General features: G+C 32.8%; 3 protein-coding genes across 3 annotated transcripts; all 3 read right to left on the bottom strand.

The window, feature by feature from the left end:
• Positions 1-1632: 1632 nt before the first annotated feature.
• LOC144557163 (polyubiquitin 11-like) lies at positions 1633-9624 on the bottom strand. The gene is made up of 3 exons (XM_078305692.1): positions 9387-9624; positions 7228-7299; positions 1633-2289 (listed from the first exon to the last, which is right to left on the bottom strand). Exons 1-3 carry the CDS (start codon positions 9540-9542, stop codon positions 1633-1635), a joined length of 885 nt encoding a protein of 294 aa, XP_078161818.1. The 5' UTR covers positions 9543-9624.
• A 2002-nt stretch (positions 9625-11626) lies between these two features.
• LOC144557164 (putative disease resistance RPP8-like protein 2) lies at positions 11627-14893 on the bottom strand. Its single transcript, XM_078305693.1, has 2 exons — positions 14661-14893; positions 11627-12626 (listed from the first exon to the last, which is right to left on the bottom strand). The coding sequence occupies exons 1-2, from the start codon at positions 14891-14893 to the stop codon at positions 11627-11629; spliced, it is 1233 nt and encodes a 410-aa protein (XP_078161819.1).
• On the bottom strand, positions 12226-16434 carry LOC144556937 (disease resistance protein RPM1-like). Its single transcript, XM_078305444.1, has 4 exons — positions 16278-16434; positions 15599-15886; positions 14661-15154; positions 12226-12626 (listed from the first exon to the last, which is right to left on the bottom strand). Exons 1-3 carry the CDS (start codon positions 16418-16420, stop codon positions 14968-14970), a joined length of 618 nt encoding a protein of 205 aa, XP_078161570.1. The 5' UTR covers positions 16421-16434; the 3' UTR covers positions 12226-12626; positions 14661-14967.
• Between the last annotated feature and the right edge of the window lie 3994 nt (positions 16435-20428).

Consider the following 20428-nt stretch of genomic DNA (forward strand, 5'->3'; position numbering starts at 1 on the left):
TCTGGATGCATGAGAATAGTATTATTTCAAAATAATGTTGTTATTTTCATTTTAGAATGCAATTTATAAGTGCATATTTTTACTCTATATTAGAGCTTTGGGTTAGTGTTATTCTAAATGTGCATGATAGATTGATAAGGGATTCATTAGTTTGCCTGATACTTATATGATGTAACTGTTTTAGTCTCGGACATGAAATACAACGGGTTGTCTTTTTTAGTAGTAGGCAAAAAGACAGCAATTGATTGTGTTTGTGATGTTAATTAACTAAATTCTGAAGCCATATCATAATATTTTATTGCTATAATTTGTTCTTTATTTGTTTCCTGGATGACAAGGTTTTACTTTTGCTAAGCATAATCTGCTTACTTTTTTTTTGGTCAAATTACTAAATTAGGATACATTGGTTATAAAACTGATTCTGGTTTTTACTTCAATTGTGATATGATTAATGAGTATGAATGGCAGCTAACACTTAATATAATAAGGGAGAGTAGCTTGACTGGCTATTAAGTATTAACATTACTAAATTTAATGTCCTTTTTAAGCAATAAATTATATGCATTATGTAAGGTGTGCTTAGGAAAAGGGCAAACATTGGAGCTAGATGAGATTCTGGTAGGGAGATGATTATGAAATTTCACAATTTTAATTGCAGGTTAAATGTTTCCAGCAGCTCCAATCTGGTACAGTAAGCTGAAAATTTCTTAGATGATCCCTCAATATCAAATTGAGACCTGAAAAGAAATCTCGAGAAAGGGATCATGAGTTTGCATGTACTGGAGCATGTCCTTTTGTTTTGTTTGAGCTTGGTTCCGTTTGAACTTTTCTTTTGAGGATAGAAGATAAATGTTAAGTTTTTATGGAGATTAAGTATATGGTATTTTTTATAGGGAAGTTGATAATTTAAAAAGTTTATACGGGTAGAGTGTGAATTGGTCACTGAACTTTCCTTTGAACTCTTGTTTGAGCTGTGTCCGTTTGAACTTTCCTTTTGTATATGGTATTTTTTTGAAAATTTTCCTAAAAAAAAAAAAATAGCTTATATATATGATGTGATGGAATTCCTGTTTTCTCTTTCGGCCCATCTCTCTTTTGTAATAAAAAGTTTACAAAATGTCAAATTTACCCTGATTCTTTCTTCTCGTTGTTCTCTCTCCATTACGGAAACTTAATCCGTCGAATTTCTTTTTGTCTAAATTTCGTAGCCTTTTGTTATTGTAAGAAATTTGTTTCTGCTTGCTGAGAACTTGCTCTACTGTGTAAGGAAATAAATCTTCTGTGATCTGTGGGAATAGAGAGAACCTGCGATTCCAAATCCAACCTTTCAATTTTTTATATTTGAATCTCAAAGAAGATGATTTTTCTTGCACGAAACTAAAAGAAAATTGAACGGATGGATTTGGAATCACAGGTTCTGCTATTCCCACAGAATCAGGTTTGACAAATCCCTCGATTTGAAAATTTTGGATCATTCAAAATCAATAAATTTGTTCTATCTAAAAAATAGTAGAAAAAATGCAAAATTTGGTCTTCAAGTATAATCTAATATCGTCCCATACAATGAGTTTGTAAAATCAAAAGGCTACATCAGAAAGCCACTCAGACGCATCTACATTTCTTCACAGAGACCTACATCACCGACCTGACTTGGAGCATCGCATTATGATGCATCTTGTGATGGCGTAGTGTTTTATTGTCGTTCAACTCTTGTTCAGAAAAGAAGAGTTTGAATGGACCATCTTGTGGGAGACCAATGATGTGCTTTAGGATAGATATGGTGTACCATCTCTGCACCTCAATTTCTATGAATGCACCTTCAAATAATTCCACAGTAATATGCAGAGTCCTAATTCGCCGGGTAGCCATCTGAAGCGTAGCATTGTTGTGTACACCACATGATGCAAGTGTTTGGTCATCATGAAGTATTTTATGGGAAAATAAGAGACTAATTTCTTGATAAGAAGATATCCCCATTTTATCATGTATCATAGCCTTTATCTTTGATACGGTGTCTGAGGTTTTCACATTCAGTGAAACTGAATTTGCATTATCGAGGCTCTGGATTGAAATTGTAATTACATCTTTGACATACAAGTCGATGCATGAGTCTGCCTGTATATTATAGTAGTCTAGGGTTTCGGTGCCTTTGAGGCGGATGCGACAAAAAAACAACTTTTGCTTGCTCGATGCAATCCCCTCCAGTTCTTGAACCTTGGTTTTGATTGCATCAATTGTATCGGTGTTTGTTACATTGATGGCTATAGTTTTTGTCATCTTCACAAAGTTCTACAGAATGAAAAGATTCACTAGTACAAAAAACCCTTTCACCGACTCTCAATCACCGACGGTTTTAACATGTAACAGTCAGTGTAGAAACTGCGTGGCAAAATTGTAAATAAGAAGAATTTCAACACTGACTGTTCAATTGTAAACAACCGTCAGTGAATCAACACTGACTGTTTTTTTTTGTTAACCGTCAGTGTTGATCATAACCTACACCGACCCTTTTATTAAAAAACAGTCAGTGTTGAGCTATACACCAACACTGACTGTTGTATTAAGGGAACCGTCAATGTTGCTTCACCCTACAGTGACTGTTTTTTCACAAAAACCGTCAGTGTTGAGCTATACACCAACACTGACTGTTGTGTTAAAGGAAGGGTCAGTGTTGCCTCACCCTACAGTGACTGTTTTTTTAATAAAAGGGTCAGTGTTGATAGTATGCTCTACAGTGACTGTTTTTTTTAATAAAAGGGTCAGTATTGCCTCACCCTACAGTGACTGTTTTTTTAATAAAAGAGTCAATGTTGATAGTATACTCTACAGTGACTGTTTTTTTAATAAAAGGGTCAGTGTTGATAGTATACTCTACAGTGACTGTTTTTTTAATAAAAGGGTCAGTGTTACCTAAGAGAAGATATCCCCACACAATTCATTTACTAAAATGGAGGCCTCCTTTTAAATTAGAACAGTTCATCACACATCAGAGGTCTCTGATTAACCCAGTAGCCAATTAGATAATAATTGCACAACAAATTATATGCACAAAATTCCAAAAAAGAAAAATCTACATTTTCGCATATTAGCTAAACAAATTATACTTACAAATATCAATTTTATACAATTTCATTATTATTTGCCTCTTAAAATAGTGTCATTAAATGTGGACCGTGCATTTTCCCGTTATAAATCGACGGTTGATTTTTCATGAAATGATTCAAAGTTCATTTTTAAATGATCAAGGGAGAATCCTTAACATATACAACATAAATGATTTTAAATTTGGTTATGGCTAAGCTTCGATCCGACGTAATGTTATTATAGCCATTCGATGGCTTGATATTCCGTAAGCTTGATGGATGTGAAAATCAATGTAAATTTGGACAAAATTTGGACAGAAACAAATTAAGCTAGCAATCTTTAATTGTAACGGTTCCGATCGACCAAGGCACAACATTTTTGTTTGTTCCTTTATTAACTTCCACAGCTATTGTTATTGTTGCATGACAGGTATATAGCATATGAGTTGTTAAGACAACATGAATGTACTAACATGCTATTTTATGTGTCTAAATCATTTACTAAGACGCAAAAATACGTTTTAACATTCATTATTTTGTAAATTTTACTAATAATAATTTTTTTTACGAAAAAAATGCCAAATTTCTTAATTAATTAGTAAATTTCACAGCTCATGCGAAAAACTAATAATACATAATAAATTGAATTTGTTCATCAAATAGTCACGACATGTACAAATTTAATTAAAATAAGAAAAATATAATTATTAAATATTTTACAAAATTTATGTCATATGTACAAATATATATTCTAATAAATCCACATGTAACTTCTTATTTAATCAATGAGCCTATCTCTCCAGATATTTCATCGATTTTTTTAAGAGGAGGGTTCAAATGCCTTCATTTTTTGTGCCTCCATTTCTAAAAACTTTAATAATCCAAAATTTTAAACTTAAAAGTCAAAATAAAACCGTTGGATATGATCTACATCATTTTATCTATGCACATATAAAAAATTATGACATTTCAATTTTATTTTGATTGTCATCAAGAGCTTGTAAAAAACACACTAATGTGGATAATTTCTAGACGTTGATTTTTGAACTTATTGATTCACATAAAAACAAAATTGAAATGTGGTAATTTTTTATGAGCACATTGAGAAAATAACATAGATCATATCTAACGGTTTTCTTTTGACTTTTAAGTTTTAAATTTTGAGTTATTAAAGTTTTAAAAAATGGAGGCACGATGGAGGCACAAAAAATGGAGGCATTTGAACCTTCCTCTTTTTTTAATGTTGTAAAAATTCAAATCATTTGATTTGTATTGGCACGAATATTATAGTAATTCAAAATTTGCATTACTACATAAAAAATTCATATCGTTCAATTGGTATTGACATAAATATTAAATAAGCTTAAAATTTTTAAATTGGATTAAATTAGTTCAAATTTCGATTGAATAGTTTGGATTCCAAACTCATAATTTTAGCTAGCTAGGTACAATAGATGATACGAAATTAGTTCAAATCATGTACATCTTATTATATAGCACTAAGAAAAAAAAAAAAAAAAACCAACACTGACGGCTCACCTTTAATAACCGTCGGTGTAGGTCCCTACATACAGTGACTGTTTAATATACAAAACCGTCGGTGTAGGTCTGTAGCATACACTGACTGTTTTTAGAGAATAACAGTCAGTGTATGTCCTCTGTTTTGGCCGGGAAACAGAAAATTAAAAATTTTGAAGTGTTGGTTCCAAAATAGAAACCGATCAGCCGCCAAAATTTTCATTTCCCCCTTCTAATTCATTTGCTCCTTCTCTCGGTGAATTGCTCTTCTCCCGCTCTCTCGGCGAACTGCTGTCGATCAGCACCGAGCACACCTCCGCGAACTGCTCTCTCGGCAAACTGTGAACCGAGCACACCTCCACTGTCTTCCTCTGAGATTCCCCAGCCGTCTTCCTCCGAGAACCGAGCACACCTCCGCCATCTCATCAGAGCACAGCTCCGCCACCTTGCTCTCTCGGCGAACTGCGAACTGAGCACACTCCACCTAATCCTCTGAGAACCGAGCACACCTCCGCCTTGCTCTGCCGAATCAAAAAAAGCATCGCTAGGCTAATATTCCCTTTAATTTCTTAGTTCCAATCTTTTTTTCTTTTAATTTTGAGAAAAACCCTAACTTATTTTTCTAACGTTTTTGATTTTGGTACTGTTCAAAATTGCATACTGTACCAGTAACTTTTACGGACAACTTACCAGCTGCACCAGACAAAATTTCAATTCTTGGTATTCAAAATTCATCTTAAAGGAAGCCATCCAGATGCCCATAAGATATCCCAAGTAAGCTCCGACTTTAATTCTTTCTCAAATAAAGGTATCATTACTGGTCTATTATCCATTGTATATATCTATAGCGTCGTTTGTCCTTTTTTGTATATATTCTTTGTAAAAGTATCTATTTAAACATGAACAGGTTCTCAGGGGTCTATATATGGAATATGAATATAAAAACTGGTACTTGATATATATTTTTGTGTATTTCACTATTTCTTAGGTACTTTACAGGGCTTTTATCACCATCGAAGGGAGTTCTTCTTTTATTTGGTCCCCCAGGAACAGGAAAGGTTTGTACTTCGGTTCATGTAGTTAGTACTTAGTAATTAGTATCTTTCATTCCATTTTATATTTCATTCCATTTAATTTTTATCATAGCATAGCATATCACTAACTGTTGGTATGTGACTAATTAACTAATTGACATTTAATAAAATTTCAGTATTTTTTAATCTTATGTGGAGTCCAAAGGAGTGCACAAGGAGGGATCAACACAATGTGTGGCAATTCATTGAGGTGTGAACTTGTACACTTGAGTTTTAATTTGATACTTAATTTTTTGCCTTCTTTGCGATTGAGCTCTCTCTCTCGAGTAATTATTTTACTTACATTGAGCATTTCAGAGCCCTAGGCAAAAGGAGGCAAGGTGTGTGGATTTTATGTCATGAAACACATGCAAAACCTAGCCATTACGCAATTTAATGTTTTTCCTAATGTATGTATTTTATGATTAAACTTGATTCATTTTTCATACAACTTGGATAAAATTAACTTCTTAATTGTATTAATGCAGCGTGATTTTTCGGGAGAAAAATATACATCGACGCAATTTCATGCAATAACACGATAATGGTGTACATTTTTCTTGGACAACTTCTAAACTAGTTATAACAAATGCAATGTTGTTAATTTCAAATGCATATTTTGTTACTATGTGTTATGTAAATTTTACTATAGTGTGGTTTTTGTGTGAATGAATATGTTATGTTATTAAATTGTGTTGTCTTTTGTTTATGTTGTGTACATTATTTGCATGATCTTCTATTTAACAGTCAATGAATGTAGTATAGTACTATATATGGCTAGCAAAAATATGGAGGCTAGCCCCGATACAAGCAGAATCATGCCAAAATTTTTACGCCAACACTGACTGTCTTTTAACCATCAGTGTAGGGTACCTACAGTGACTGTTTTTTAAAAAACAGTCAGTGTAGGGTGCCTACAGTGATTGTTTTAAAAAAAAAACAGTCAGTGTAGGGTGCATACAGTGACTGTTTTTTTTTTAAAACAGTCAGTGTAGGGTGCCTACAGTGACTGTTTTTTTTTAAAAACAGTCAGTGTAGGGTGCCTACAGTGACTGTTTTTTTTTAAAAACAGTCAGTGTAGGGTGCCTACAGTGACTGTTTTTTTTAAAAAAACAGTCAGTGTAGGGTTTCTACAGTGACTGTTTTTTAAACCGTCAGTGTAGGCTATCTACACTGACTGTTTTTTACCCGTCAGTGTTGAGTATCTATACTGGCGGCGCCATCACTGACGCCTCAATAACAGTCAGTAAAGGGGTTTTTTAACAGTCAGTAAAGGGGTTTTTTGTACTAGTGATTATTCATAATCTCAGAAAATTTAAAAACAAGTTGAGGTATATATATATGTTGTTTCTTCGTTGTGGTTTCTTACAAGTTCAGTTTGGATAAAAATATAAACTGCCAATAAACACAGTTTCAGAGTGAAAATAACAGTAACATATTAATTCTACATTCGATGAAAATAATGAGTAAGTGAAGTACTAAACTAATAATGCAAGGACAAGAACAGGTAAATAGATAATAGAAGCTCAAAATAGGAAAAAAGAAAGACAAACCTTCTTTGACTGATCGCCGGACTCCATTCTCTGGCCCTGGTCGGCTATAGTTTTTGTCATCTTCACAAAGATCTACATAATAAAAAAAAATATTCATAATCTCAAAAAATCGAACAAGTTGAGGTTTATGTGTTGTTCCTTGGTGGTGGTTTCTTACAAGTTTAGTTTGGATAAAAATATACAATGCCAATAAACATAGTTTCAGAGTGAAAAGTCTGCTAACATATTAATTCTACAGCCAATGGTATATAGGATGAGCAATGCTTCAGAAGTATGTATTGAGATGCTATTCATGGTTTGAGAAAAAAGATCTCTAAAAGAAGAAGTAAAATTATTTTAATTGGCCCTCAAGATATAGGAGTTTGTTAACAAAACAAGAATTGGAGATACAAATAAACATGCTTTAACTAATTTACACTGTTTTGATCAGATGGTTAATGATGCCATTACAAAAAAATCTAACTCCAAGATAGCATAATAATGAAAAAAAAGAGGAATCAAATGCCTTCATTTGGTCACTCCATTAATTATTTCATATTAAAACTATGTAAATACTTCCAAAACTAAACCTCAAAAATCAGAATAATACTGCAAGTTATAAATGACGACATTTCAATTTTATTTTCATAGGCATCAAGAGTTTGTCAAAAACTACTATTGTAAACAGTTTCTTGAAGTCGAATTTTCAATTCTTGATTCTCATCAATCCAAGTTAAAAATGCTTGATTTTCTACGTGCTTGTAGATTGAACAATATAGATCAAATCTATATCTTTTATTATGTTAATTTGAGTTCTTGAAATTTTTCTACTGAGAATTTAACAAGGAAAAATAATCAAGAATGGAAAACTTGAATCCTCATCAAATAATGAATAAGTGAAGCAATAAACCAGTGTTGTAAATAACAGTATGCGGTCGTCAGACAGACAGGGTATCGCCAAGCGATTAATCGGGAATAATCAGGAATAATCGGGAATAATCAGGAATAATCGGGAATAATCAGGAATAATCGGCCATAATCGACCAATTAGTCAGGAAAATTTATAACGGTTTAGTTACTACCAACGACTAATCTGACGATTAATCAGCCTAAACGAGCTTTTTTACAACACTTATTAAATTAATGTTGCCAAAAAATTTATTAGTGTCCAAAAGATATTAAATTTCAAAATCTACATTTTGTTTGACAAGATTTCAAAAACTGCCCAAACCACATACATATTTTCCAGTTTTAGTTGAATAACTGCAGAAAATGTTATAATTTTTTTTTGTACTGAAATATTAGAACTATTTTATATATTTCTTGAAAATAGATGGAATACTATATAATTTGATTTATTAGAAAGACTGCGACAAATCACCCGGATCAACATTTTTCAGGCCATATTTTTTGCGGCTGTAAGAAAAATTAAAATATTTCTTTGTGTGTCATTCGAAAAATAAAAATGTTTTGAATCTAAGTTATTCATCACGGTTCAAAAGTCACTTCTAGGTAAATTCAGAAAATATTGTAATCTTTCTATTTTTTTTAAAAACTTTAAGTTATTTATTATCTTTGTCATTGTTGTCAGATGTTTTTTTTGTTTTTAAAAAAATAAAAGGATTACAATATTTTATTTATATACCTAGAAGTGATTTTTGAATCAGAATCAATAACTCATATCAAAACATTTTTATTTTTTTTAATAACACACAGAATTTTTTTTTTTACAGCCGCGAAAAATCCAGTTTAAAAATGTTGATCCGGATTATTTGTTGTAGTCTTTCTAATAAATCAAATTACATTGTATTCCATCTATTTTCAAAGAAATATATAAAATATTTCTAATATTTCAATACAAAAAAAATAAATAATAACATTTTATGTTTTAAACAAAAAATTTAGAACCGGGAATTTAGTTTCTCGTTCCGCAAACCCGAATTTTTTTTCCTGGTTTCGGAATGCCTAGAACCAGAAACCTTTTTTACGGAGAGTTTGTATGAAACTGGCAATTTAATCTCCGGTTTGGACAAATTTCAAAATTTCTCTGCATTGGGGGTAGGTTTCGAAATTATTTATTAATTTTGGATATTAATAAAAATTTCGGCTAATGTTGCAAGGACGTACGAGAAGAGATAAATAGATAATAGAAGCACAAATAGGAAAAAAGAAAGATGAACCTCCTTTGACTGATCATCAGACTCCGTTCTCTGGCACTTGTTGCTTTGCTTTCCTGGCAGAACCTTCTTTGACTGATCGTCGTAATCCATTCTCTGGCACTCGTCGGTGTTTTCCTTGCTTAGAAGAACCTTCTCTGACTGATAGCTAGACTCCATTCTCTGGCGCTCGTCGTCGATCACTTTCTCTTCTTGGCAAAACCTGAGGATACAATCTTCTGAGAAGAGAGATTTTTCAAATCACCCCAAAGTCGATCCCACAATATGAAATTCCATTTCAAGGGTTAACTATGTATAGTAATTATTGAGCCCAATATGTCGGCGAGAAAATCATTTCAATCCGGTCCCACTAATTATAGCCTTTACACGAATTTTTTTTATAAACCATAATTAGAAAATTAATTTTTACTAAACCAACATGATTACTTGTAGATTTTTGTGAAACCATAATTGGCTATTCGGTTTCCACTTTTTTTTGTAGATTTTTGTGGATGCGGCCACAGAAAATTCGAGAAAAGTTTGGACCGAATAGCCAATTCGGTTCCTTGTGGTTTCGAATTTTTTGTGGCCGCGTGTTGGAAAAATTATGATTTAGATTTTTGTTTAGTGGAATTTAGATTTTTGTAGTGTAATTATTAGAATTTTTTAGTTTGCATGTAAAATAATTTATGACATTTTTATTAATATCCAACTTAAAATACAAATTATCAAATTTAAAATACATATATTGAACAATCATAGATAATTTCAATGATATTTGAATAATAAATAAAACCGTAATCTATTAAAAAAATAAGCAAACACACAATAATTAGTAAATGCATTTTAAAGTTATCAATGTTTAGAGAGCATTGGCGCGTCATCATTGTTTTGGCAATGAAACATCGATGCACTTCTGCTGTTGTTTTTCCGGGCATAAATGATCAGTGCGTTATCAGTGTTTTTGCACGGATGCATCGTTTTTTTTTAACATTAAACATTCATAACTTTGGCTAGGAAAGTCAGATTTACGCATATGAACCCAATTCGGAAAGGGGGGATGAGGCAGATCTGGATTTTGACTCGTGGATCATTCCCGGGCATCCGATGGAATCAGAATTGCAAAAAAAGTCATTTAGTGCCTCAAAAATTCAGTTTAAGTTTTCTATCAACGGTAGACATACAACGACCGGTATTTTGTTTAGTGTAATTTAGATTTTCGTAGTGTAACTATTAATTGTTAATGATTTTTTTTAGTGTAATTTAAGTTTATGTAGTGTAACTATTAATTGTATAATTATTTAGTTTGCAAGTAATTTAACTCTTTGCATATAGTATTAATCAATTGTTGAATGATTTAATTTTTTTAGTGTAATTTTGATTTTTGTAGTGTAATTGTAGAATAATGTAGAGTAATAGAATGAATGTTAATATTTAATTGGATTTGCATGTTAATAATTTTTTGGAGGGAGAAGATGGGTATTTAAAAATATATATACATGGGACCAAAATGCCAATTATGTCCCAGCTGAAAAAAACAAAAAAAAATACATGGGACCGAATTGGCATTTCGGTCCCAAAAAAAATTCGCATTTACACTAGCGGCCGAACCATATAGTGGAAAAATATGTGAAATAAGTGGGGACCGAATAGCTAATTCGGTCCAAAAAAAATGCGAGACCGAATTGGATGTCGGTCTCTTTGCTGTCTTTGTAAAAAAAAGAAGTAATCGTGTTAGTTTAGTAAAAATCAATTTCTTAATTATGGTTTATAAAAAAAATTCCGTTTACACAACAAATTCTCAGCGAGCAGAAACAAATTTCTAAAAAATAACAAAAGGCTACGAAATTTGGGAAAAATAAATTTGTCGGATTAAGATGTCAGCGTATATTTGACATTTTGTAAAGCTATTATTACAGAAGAGATAATATTTTTACAGAGGGAATATGTTTTATTTTCCATTGGTCTTCTCCTTCCAGACTTGATTTGAACTCAACAAAACAATTTATAATAGTTAACTCTTGAAGGTTGACCAGATATTGCAAGTCAGGAACTATCTTCATCATCCGGAATCTCAGTACGAGTTGGTTGAGCATGGGCATCGCACCCTCCTCTATTTTCCATTCCTCCAAATAACGTACACCAAGTCCCAATTGTTACAAGCGACCAAAACCTCCCCTGGAGCAGATCATTTGTTTCCCATCAGCTGCTTCCATGGATGCACGATATATATAGAGTACCCTGAGCAGATCATTTGTTTCCCATCAGCTGCTTCCATCAGCTGCTTCCATCGGGTCTTCCTCTAAAGCAAACAACTCATACCATCCTCTTCCATTAAGTGATAGCTTAACGAGATGTGGTGGGAACAGGGTACAATCACCAACTTCTTTCCTGGGCCATTTGCCACCCTCTAGGCTGAATGAGTGCAAACTGTTGTGGTTTCTGAAGGCAGAGATGCAATCTGGAAGTGTCATTTGCCCATTGTGGGTCATTTTTAAATGCAGAGAACCCAGATGATTTAGGTTGCTTAACATGATCAATGGTTCCCCTGCAACATCCTCAGGTATAATAATCCCCAACTTACGAATATTGGGAAAGTTAGGCAGCTCTGCAACCCAGTCTTGCCTGGGTCTCACTCCTTTTAAGGTCAGTAAATTTTGCAAGTCTGCTGCTGATGGTGGTCCCTCTGGAACTACTTTACAGGAACAATAGCAGGTGAACTTGATATGCCTCAACTGTTTGTTACCCCAAAAGGACTGAGGAAACTTATTGTGTGCCCAGACTTGACTTTTACAAAACGATGCACACACCGTTTGAAGATTCTTCATATAAGTTAAAGGAGGTCTTTTAAAAAACCTATAAGTGGGATGCTCGCCGCAATACTTACTCCAATAAAAGTCAGTACAATTAAACGCGAAGTACTTCAAGCCCTTCAACTTCAAATAGTTTGTCCCATGTAAAGGTTTGTTTAATGCTATGCTAATGTGTAAAACTCGTAGCGCTCTAAACCTATTGAAATTTGGTTCATCTGCGAAACTTATCAAAGGGCGAAGGTTTGTGGATGCTTGTTCTATCATCTCATAACCGTGAAGTGCAGCACGACGTGCACTTGTTCTACAACTCAAGTTGGTGTCATTCTTCGAGACCACCGTCAGAAAATTGTTCTCCTTGGCCTTTTGAATGGCTAGGTCCCGTAGGAGATCATGGGTATGACAATACTTGATTTTACCTATGCAAGATCTCTCTGAGACTTGCACCATGCACCTGTTAGTTACCACAAAAGTTGAATTGAATTGGATCATTCATTTAATTAAATCATAATTGCAGAAATTAAATTGAACTTATGCATGCAGCGAATAATTCTGTTAATATTAGTTCTTTCTTTTATTGACCATAATTATTTATTGACGCACTTTCCGTTAGTGATAATTCTTAAGAATCTCATATTCGATCATTACATGATTCGAAAATTGCAATTAGACATTTTCATTTAAATTATACCTTTGCTATGTTTTTGACTGGATATTATTAATTTAGAAAATGTAATTTTGTAATTTAATTCAAGGTACAATAAGTTCATCATCTTTGGAAAGAAATCGATTAATGGCCTAAAAAAACTGATGTTAAATAAAAGAGCAATAAAAGCAGTGTTGTAATGTTGTAAAGTTTGTAGTTTAGAATATATATTAAATAATTATTACCTTGTAAATTATATTTTATTTAAAGGTTATAAATTTATTTTTAAACATCAACAGTTTAAAGGATTTCATTGATGGAAAAGAAGAATGAAATTGCTAGTAAATATTTACTAATTGGATTTTTTGTAATAAAAATAAATTTCGGGCTATCGGAAAAAAAAAACTCCCAGGGACTTCGGTGAAGAATAGCCATGAAATAAGCTAATACAATCTACGAAAGGATAAAAATAGCCATTAAACTCCCAAGATTACTTCCTCTTTTGGTATTTAATTGATTTTAGATTTCAATGGTTTTCTTTAAAGGGGAATTGAAATCTGATTTCTAAATGGATATTCAAGATTAATTAACTATAAAGAAAAATTAGTACTCACTGCTGTATAGAGAAAAAAAAATACTAATTGAAGTATGACATAATAGTGAAGATTTGACTTATGTCAAAACAAGAAAATAAGTTTGAATTTACTATGTTATAAATTAATATATATATACAGAGAGAGAGAGTTGGGCTACGGTGCTATGCGTATATAGTGTCGTTCTATGCTATGCGTTTTTTAACCATCTGATAAGCTTTTAGATCAGTGCAAGAAAAAGTCGCTGGATCAAGAAATAGAGAAGAAAATTATATGAATAGTCCCTCCATTAGTTTTTTTTTTTTAATTGGAAGTCCCTCTGTTAGTTAGTGTTATGCAACAGCTATTTTCCTATCCCTCCGTTAGTACTTTTTTCCCAAATTAAAAACAGAAAAAGAAAAACAGACAGACTAGTCCCTCATCGCCGGCTACTCGGCACCCCACTCTCAAGTCCCCTCGTGCCCCTTGCTTCCTGTCCATCGATTCCATCCCTCACCGCTATCGCTCACCCCACCCTGCTAGCCGCTCTTCTCCATCTAGACAGATCCCTAACTTGTACCAACGACTCAAAAAAGACTTGTTCAGAAAAATTTAAGAGATATGGAATCAGATAGAGAAATGAGTTATTGCCTGATCCAAGAAGATCAAGATAAATCTTGATTCAAGTATATATAGTGACGATAGCTTTAGAACAAATGAGAGATCGTGATCAGAGACGTTTCATTATTTTTCTTCTATTTCATAGAATCTGATGATTCAAACCAAGAGAGAATGCTAACGGAGAGTCCATAGTACACTTTTTTAATGTTTTATGTCTCCGTTTGACCCATCCAGCGATCTAGTTTTGCATGAATCTCAAAGTCAACCTGACAGTTTGAAAAGTCCGTAGCACAACACGACACTATATATGCATAGCACTGTAGCCTAACTCTCTCTCTCTCTCTATATATCGAATTTTTATTTGATACTGTGATTAACTAATTCGTGAATTTATTGATATGCTTTTCAAAGCATTATTATAAATAAGAGGATATTGTAATTGCATGTTACTTTGGTTGCCAAATTTATAATTTACCAAAAGTAATATAGAGATAGACATGAAAATTGTTTGGCAAAATTGCATTTCAATATCATAATGTGAATTTGATGCTTAGAATAAAAAACTATCCATGTCTATTAAAAAGAAACTAGATAGACTATATGTACTTGCAGTTGACAAGATAATTTAATGATAATAAATATAAAGTACCTTTGCACAAGTTCCTCAAAATAGCTTTCAGCAATGTCCTCCAATGATTTTATCCCCTCTTGTCGTATAAATCCTTCTGCAATCCATAATTGAATCAGAGTTGTTGCTTTGATTTGATACTCCTCAGGAAAAACACCAAAATACATGAAGCAAGGTTTGAGAGCAATTGGCAGATCCTCATAACTGGTGGATATAACACCCATGAAGATGCTACCATCAGTCTGCCAATCCATTTTTTGCATCACCTCATCCCATGTAATGTGATCGGGATTTTTTCTTGATAAGATTCCACCAAGCACCACCAATGCTAGAGGCCATCCACCAATTTTTGGGTGAATTGAGTTGCTAGGGGAAGTACTTCATTGGGGCATTCATTTGCAAATCGATTGGGAAAAACCTTCTTCAACAATAGATGTTTGCTTTCATCTTCATTTAAGTGCTTTATCTCATGTGGCTTAGATATAATATCAGCCTCTTCAGCGAGCTTAATGAATCTGATATTAATCAATACACAAAACATAAGAAGCATATTTTATTAGAAGGAATCACTTCGCAATGGTTATTTTGACAATCTTAACAAAAGTTAATTATTTTTTATAAAAATGATGCCAAATTAAAAATTTTAAAGATAAATTTATAGATATATTAATTGAGGGACATATAGATAGTCTAACAACCATATTTTATGTAATTCAATTATTGTTTGAAGATACATCAAGGGCTGTTAATTTCAAACCATGACAGTTTAAGTTATTTGATTTATGGTAGAACATACATCAAATCTTGTAATATTTATATGTATTATAGATGGATAATATAGATCATGTCATTATTATTGGATTTCAAATTTAAGATTGTCAATATAAAGAATTGTTATATCTTCCCTTAAGTAATTAATGTAACACTATTTTTTTACAATAAAAGAAATGCAAACAAACCTGGTAGTAATTACTACTCGACTTCCATTATTAGCATTAGGAAGAGCAGATTGAAGTTGGGTCCAAATATTATTGCTTGGCCATAAATCATCCAATACAACCAGATATTTTCTCTCTCTCAAGGATTTGTTAAGCTCTGTAAGAAAATAATCTTCTCCCTTATTCTGCCTCTCCGAGTCATCTACCTTTCGAATCTTCTCTAGCATCGTCATCAAAATATCAATTAGCTTGTATTCTTGTGAAATAGTTAACCACATGGAAATGTCAAAGTGACGTTTAACTTCAGCACTGTAAAATGCATCAAATAAATTAATTAGATGATTTGTATACAAGTAACATACTTATACATACAAATTGGAAGTAAACACAAATTAAGATTTTACCATACTCCAGAGCTTTTAACACTGACAGTTAAATAATTAAATTTATTGTTTTACAATAGTCCTAATTATTGAATTGTTTAATATTACAAAAAAGAGCATGTTAGAAGTAAAATCACACATTTAATTTGCGATGATTTGTCCCTCCCTATACAATTATATTTTATAGGAAAATCATTTTAGTTTATAACATTATTCTCTTCAGACGAAAGTTACCAAATTAAAAATTAAACTATTTATCGTATGACACACATTTTTTAAAACAATAAATTTGCTATGTTGTTCAGCAGTATAGTTACCTTTTGTACACCTCTTTTGCAAGTGTAGTTTTTCCTGATCCACCGGCCCCAACAATTGAGATCACAGCTCGCCTTGTATCTTTTGGATCAATGAGTTGGTTGACAATTGTTTTCTTTTCTTTGTCGAAGCCGACAACCTCCATTTCATCTATGTCAGGATTAAAGGGCTTTATAGGCTGCTCGACAGAGGCCCCGCTACTAGTTTCTTCAAGATCTAATCCGTACTTTTCTTTGTTATCTTTGATTTCACTGAGCCTCTTCTGTATCTTGTCGATCTCACTACCAACTTTGTGTTCGGAAATTAGTTTCATGGGCATCTTGCCTATCCTTTTGAGTTTGTTGCAAAGGCCTTCCCGTTTACCTCCTCCAACCTCAACCAAAAACTTCTCCAATACATCTTCAATTAAATACCCAGCCTCTTGAATCTCATTCACCCATGTTTTTACCCTTTCATTTTTGTGGTGTTTTGCGTCTGCATCTTTCAAGAAAGATTGGATCCAAGTGAGGTCGCGTTGAACCCGCTCGACCTTGTCACGTACCCCATAGAGAAAGAGTGCTTCCTGAACAACCGCATCGGCCAGCTTGCCAAGAACAAGGTTCACGATAGTCTCAGCCATCTTTTTAATTTGTAAAAAACGGTTACTGAGTAGTTAACGATAAAGGTTATTGAGTAGTTAACGATATTGTGGCCTTTAAGAATGACAATAGAGTATATATAGGTATGAGAACAAAAGAATGAGTAATTATCATTCATTACTCAGTATGCTTTTTATACAAATTAAAGAGATGGATTCTTTTCTTAGGTGGTTCTATGTTGATATCTCTTTTTGTGTGCCCAGCTCCTTTGCTTTTTTTTTTTTTTTCTTTTTATATATTCCCCTATCAACCTTTATACCCTTTGTCTTATCATTTTTTTTAATTTGTTTTTGGCACAGAACTGGTAGAGAAGTGATCTATGTTGGGTAAAGAATCAATCTTTCATACATTAGTGTTTCTAATACATTAAAAAAAGTATCAACCTTTTACAGATATCCAAAATACACCTCCACATGCTATATGAATATTATTTTTTAGTTGCACACACTATGAACAGAAGGAAGCAATGCATGCTTAATTTCAACACGCCATGATCTTGATTAATTCATTTTGAATTCACATTAGAGTTTTTAACAAAAACATCACTTGTCACAATAGTTTTATTAAAATGTATATCTTTAAATCAGTAGAAGATTAATTCTTCATCAAATACAGTCTAGTTGTTACAAGCTCGGCCCAAAAAAAAAAGAATCTAAATTACGATACATAATGCATTTAGGAAATTTCAGTATTTCACAATATTTGAATAGATGACTCTAGAATGACTTGGGAATTTATAAAAACAATAGTTTACGATACTGAATGCATTCATAAAATATGTATAGAGTATTGCTAAATTTTTAAAAACAAAGATATATTATTAATTGTTAACATTTATTTAAAATGGAGATGGAACAAAAATGATTCAGCAGACCTGAATTCTTCACTCGGTTCAAATTTGATTAAACTCAGAATTCCTATTATATTGCTACCGAATACATACAATATATTTTAAGGACTAGGCTCCTCCACAAATGTTATTTTACAATATATTTTAAGGACTAGGCTCCTCCACAAATGTTATTTTTTGTTATAGACGACATAATTTGTAATTCCTTTATTATATAATAATAATGATATTTGAATTTATTTATGTTATTTTTTTCATTGACTAATTGAAGAATCATGTCAAATATTGTAAACCTAATGGACTAAAGAAAAATTGCATATGGCAATTATCTTCTCAGTATAATTAAGGAAATAGATTATTTTTATAATATGCCTAGCCCTCCTTTTTTTTCTTTATATATTCCTTTCTCCTTAATCAATCTTTTCATATTCCCCTCTCAACCTTATACGCAATGTCTTTTTTTTTTCTTTTCTATTTTTCTATTTTTCTTTTTTTCTTTGGATGCAGAAGTGGTGGAGAAGTTTGTTTAAGGTATAAACATTAAGAGGGGAATATGAAAAGAAAGATTAAAGAGAAAGGGGAGCATAAAAAGAGGGGGAAAAAAAAAGTAGGAAGCAAGGCATCAACATCAAACTTAAAAAATAATATCAATCTTTCGTGCACTAATATTTCCTTAAACAAAGTATCAACCTTTCACAGATACCCAAAACACACATCCACACGTCATGAATAGAAGGAAGCAAAGCATTTTTAATTTTCACATGCCATGACTTGATTAATTGAATTTTAATTCACATTAGAGTTTTTTAATTAACAAGAACATTACTTGTCACAAGTTTTGCTGAAATGTATAGCTTAAAATAAGTTGAAGAAAATAAATAAAAATTAATTCTTCATCAAAGGTAGTCTGTAATAAATGAAAAAAAAACACACAAATGGATGGAAAGAAATGAAATAAAAGGCTAATGCAGAATTTAAATGGTATGCTAAGTGAATGGACGAAATGAAAGATATTAAAATTATTATATAGAAAGATGTGTTTATTATATTGTCAAAATATACTACACTTATGTATGCTAATTTGGTTCAGTTGAGCTTTAATCACATAAATAATCAAAAAAAAATTTCATTCTTTCACTTTGTTGGGTACAGATTTTAACAGAGAAGTTTTGATTGCGTTTGTTGGTTTCCTGGCTGATGATCCTGGTTTTTACTTCAATTTTTTGGATGTAATTTCGGTTGAATAATTTGTGATATGATGCATGAGTATTTATGGCCGCTAAGACTTAATTTAATAAGAGAAAGTAGCTTGAATGGCTATTAAGTATTAACATTACTGAAGATAGATAAGATGTAGAATAGGTTGAGAATCTAATAAGCATTACGTAAGGTGTGCTTAAGAAAAGGGGAAACATTCAAGCAAGATGAGATTCTGGTAGGGAGATGTTTATGAAATTTGACAATTTTAATTTCAGATTCAACACATTTTCAATGAATGCCCCTTTACAGAACCCTTTTACAACCGGATTGTAATTAGTAAACACTAGGGATCTTACTGCAAATACACTGGTGCAACCAACAGACCAGATAACAGATACAAGATTTAGCAAAAAAAAACAAGGGCCACTTTGCTTATTTCATAATTTGTATTGTGGAGGGAAAGGAGAGCTCGAATATTTGCTGACTCTGACAAGGGAATTGAGGTATTGGTAGATGAAGTTATGGAGCAACTCAAGTCGACAGAACTACCAGGTACCGGTAGCTGGAGCTTTGAAGCAGCGCACCAGTAGTCAGTAGATGTTTATTTCTCATCAGTGTACCAGTTAATAAGAAGCTTCCAAGTGGCGCACCAGAAGATGAATTTTTGAACTTCAGTTTTGAGCCATTGCTCCTTTGGCGTTTTCATATTTACTTCTCCTTTTTATATTTTTCAGCTAAATTGTTTTGAGCAGGGCTTTCTTTTTCTGTTTTGGTCGTTACTACCCTTGTGTAACTGAACCTATTTAATCTAATACAAATGTGGGCAAGACCCTCATATTTCTCAAAAAAAAAGAAAAAAAAAAGACTAAATGCATCCAGCAGCTCCCTTCCGGTACAGAAATGGAGAATAAGCTGAACATTATCCCTCAAAACCTCAGTGGGAAAAATGGCACGACGGAGCCGGCTCTGTCACGGAACGACACGGTTACGGCACGCACATGTGCCAGTTACATGTCATGACTCGCGTGTCCCAGTACCGTGATCATTTTTTGAAACTTTGGCACGTCACGGCACGGCACGTAGTCACGCAAGTCACGTGTAATTAGGACCATTAGATATTGATTAAATGGTAAATCTTGAATAAACTAACTTAAATTATGATTAAATGGTCACGCGAGGCACGTTTGGGGACGGGATGACCATTCATGTGCTGTGACCATTCGCGAGGCACGATACGTAAAAAATTAACTTGATCACGGCACTGCACGAGATCAAAGTCACTGCATATTAGTCGTGGCACAACACGACACGGCACATTTTTTCCACTATCAAATTGAGACCCGAAAAGAGATCTCTAGAAAGGGATCATGAGTTTGCATGTTATGAAGATGTTATATAACTGGAGGATGTTGCAAAAAGTTTCCCTCTGTTTTGTTTGAGCTGCGTCAGTTTGAATTTTTCTTTG

Source organism: Carex rostrata, chromosome 7, assembly GCF_964058835.1.
Source record: "Carex rostrata chromosome 7, lpCarRost1.2, whole genome shotgun sequence".
Lineage (NCBI taxonomy): Eukaryota > Viridiplantae > Streptophyta > Magnoliopsida > Poales > Cyperaceae > Carex > Carex rostrata.

Excerpts from the sequence above, each read along its gene's own strand:
- LOC144557163 (XM_078305692.1), bottom strand. The coding sequence starts at position 9,542 with ATGGAGTCTAGCTATCAGTCAGAGAAGGTTCTTCTAAGCAAGGAAAAC. Across the intron at positions 7,300-9,386 it reads CTGATGATCAGTCAAAGGAG|ATCTTTGTGAAGATGACAAA; the intron begins GTTCATCTTTCT and ends TTTATTATGTAG. Across the intron at positions 2,290-7,227 it reads CCGGCGATCAGTCAAAGAAG|AACTTTGTGAAGATGACAAA; the intron begins GTTTGTCTTTCT and ends TTCATTCTGTAG.
- LOC144557164 (XM_078305693.1), bottom strand. The coding sequence starts at position 14,893 with ATGGATTGGCAGACTGATGGTAGCATCTTCATGGGTGTTATATCCACC. Across the intron at positions 12,627-14,660 it reads TTTGAGGAACTTGTGCAAAG|GTGCATGGTGCAAGTCTCAG; the intron begins GTACTTTATATT and ends GGTAACTAACAG.
- LOC144556937 (XM_078305444.1), bottom strand. The coding sequence starts at position 16,420 with ATGGAGGTTGTCGGCTTCGACAAAGAAAAGAAAACAATTGTCAACCAA. Across the intron at positions 15,887-16,277 it reads GCAAAAGAGGTGTACAAAAG|TGCTGAAGTTAAACGTCACT; the intron begins GTAACTATACTG and ends TGCATTTTACAG. Across the intron at positions 15,155-15,598 it reads CGAGTAGTAATTACTACCAG|ATTCATTAAGCTCGCTGAAG; the intron begins GTTTGTTTGCAT and ends GATTAATATCAG.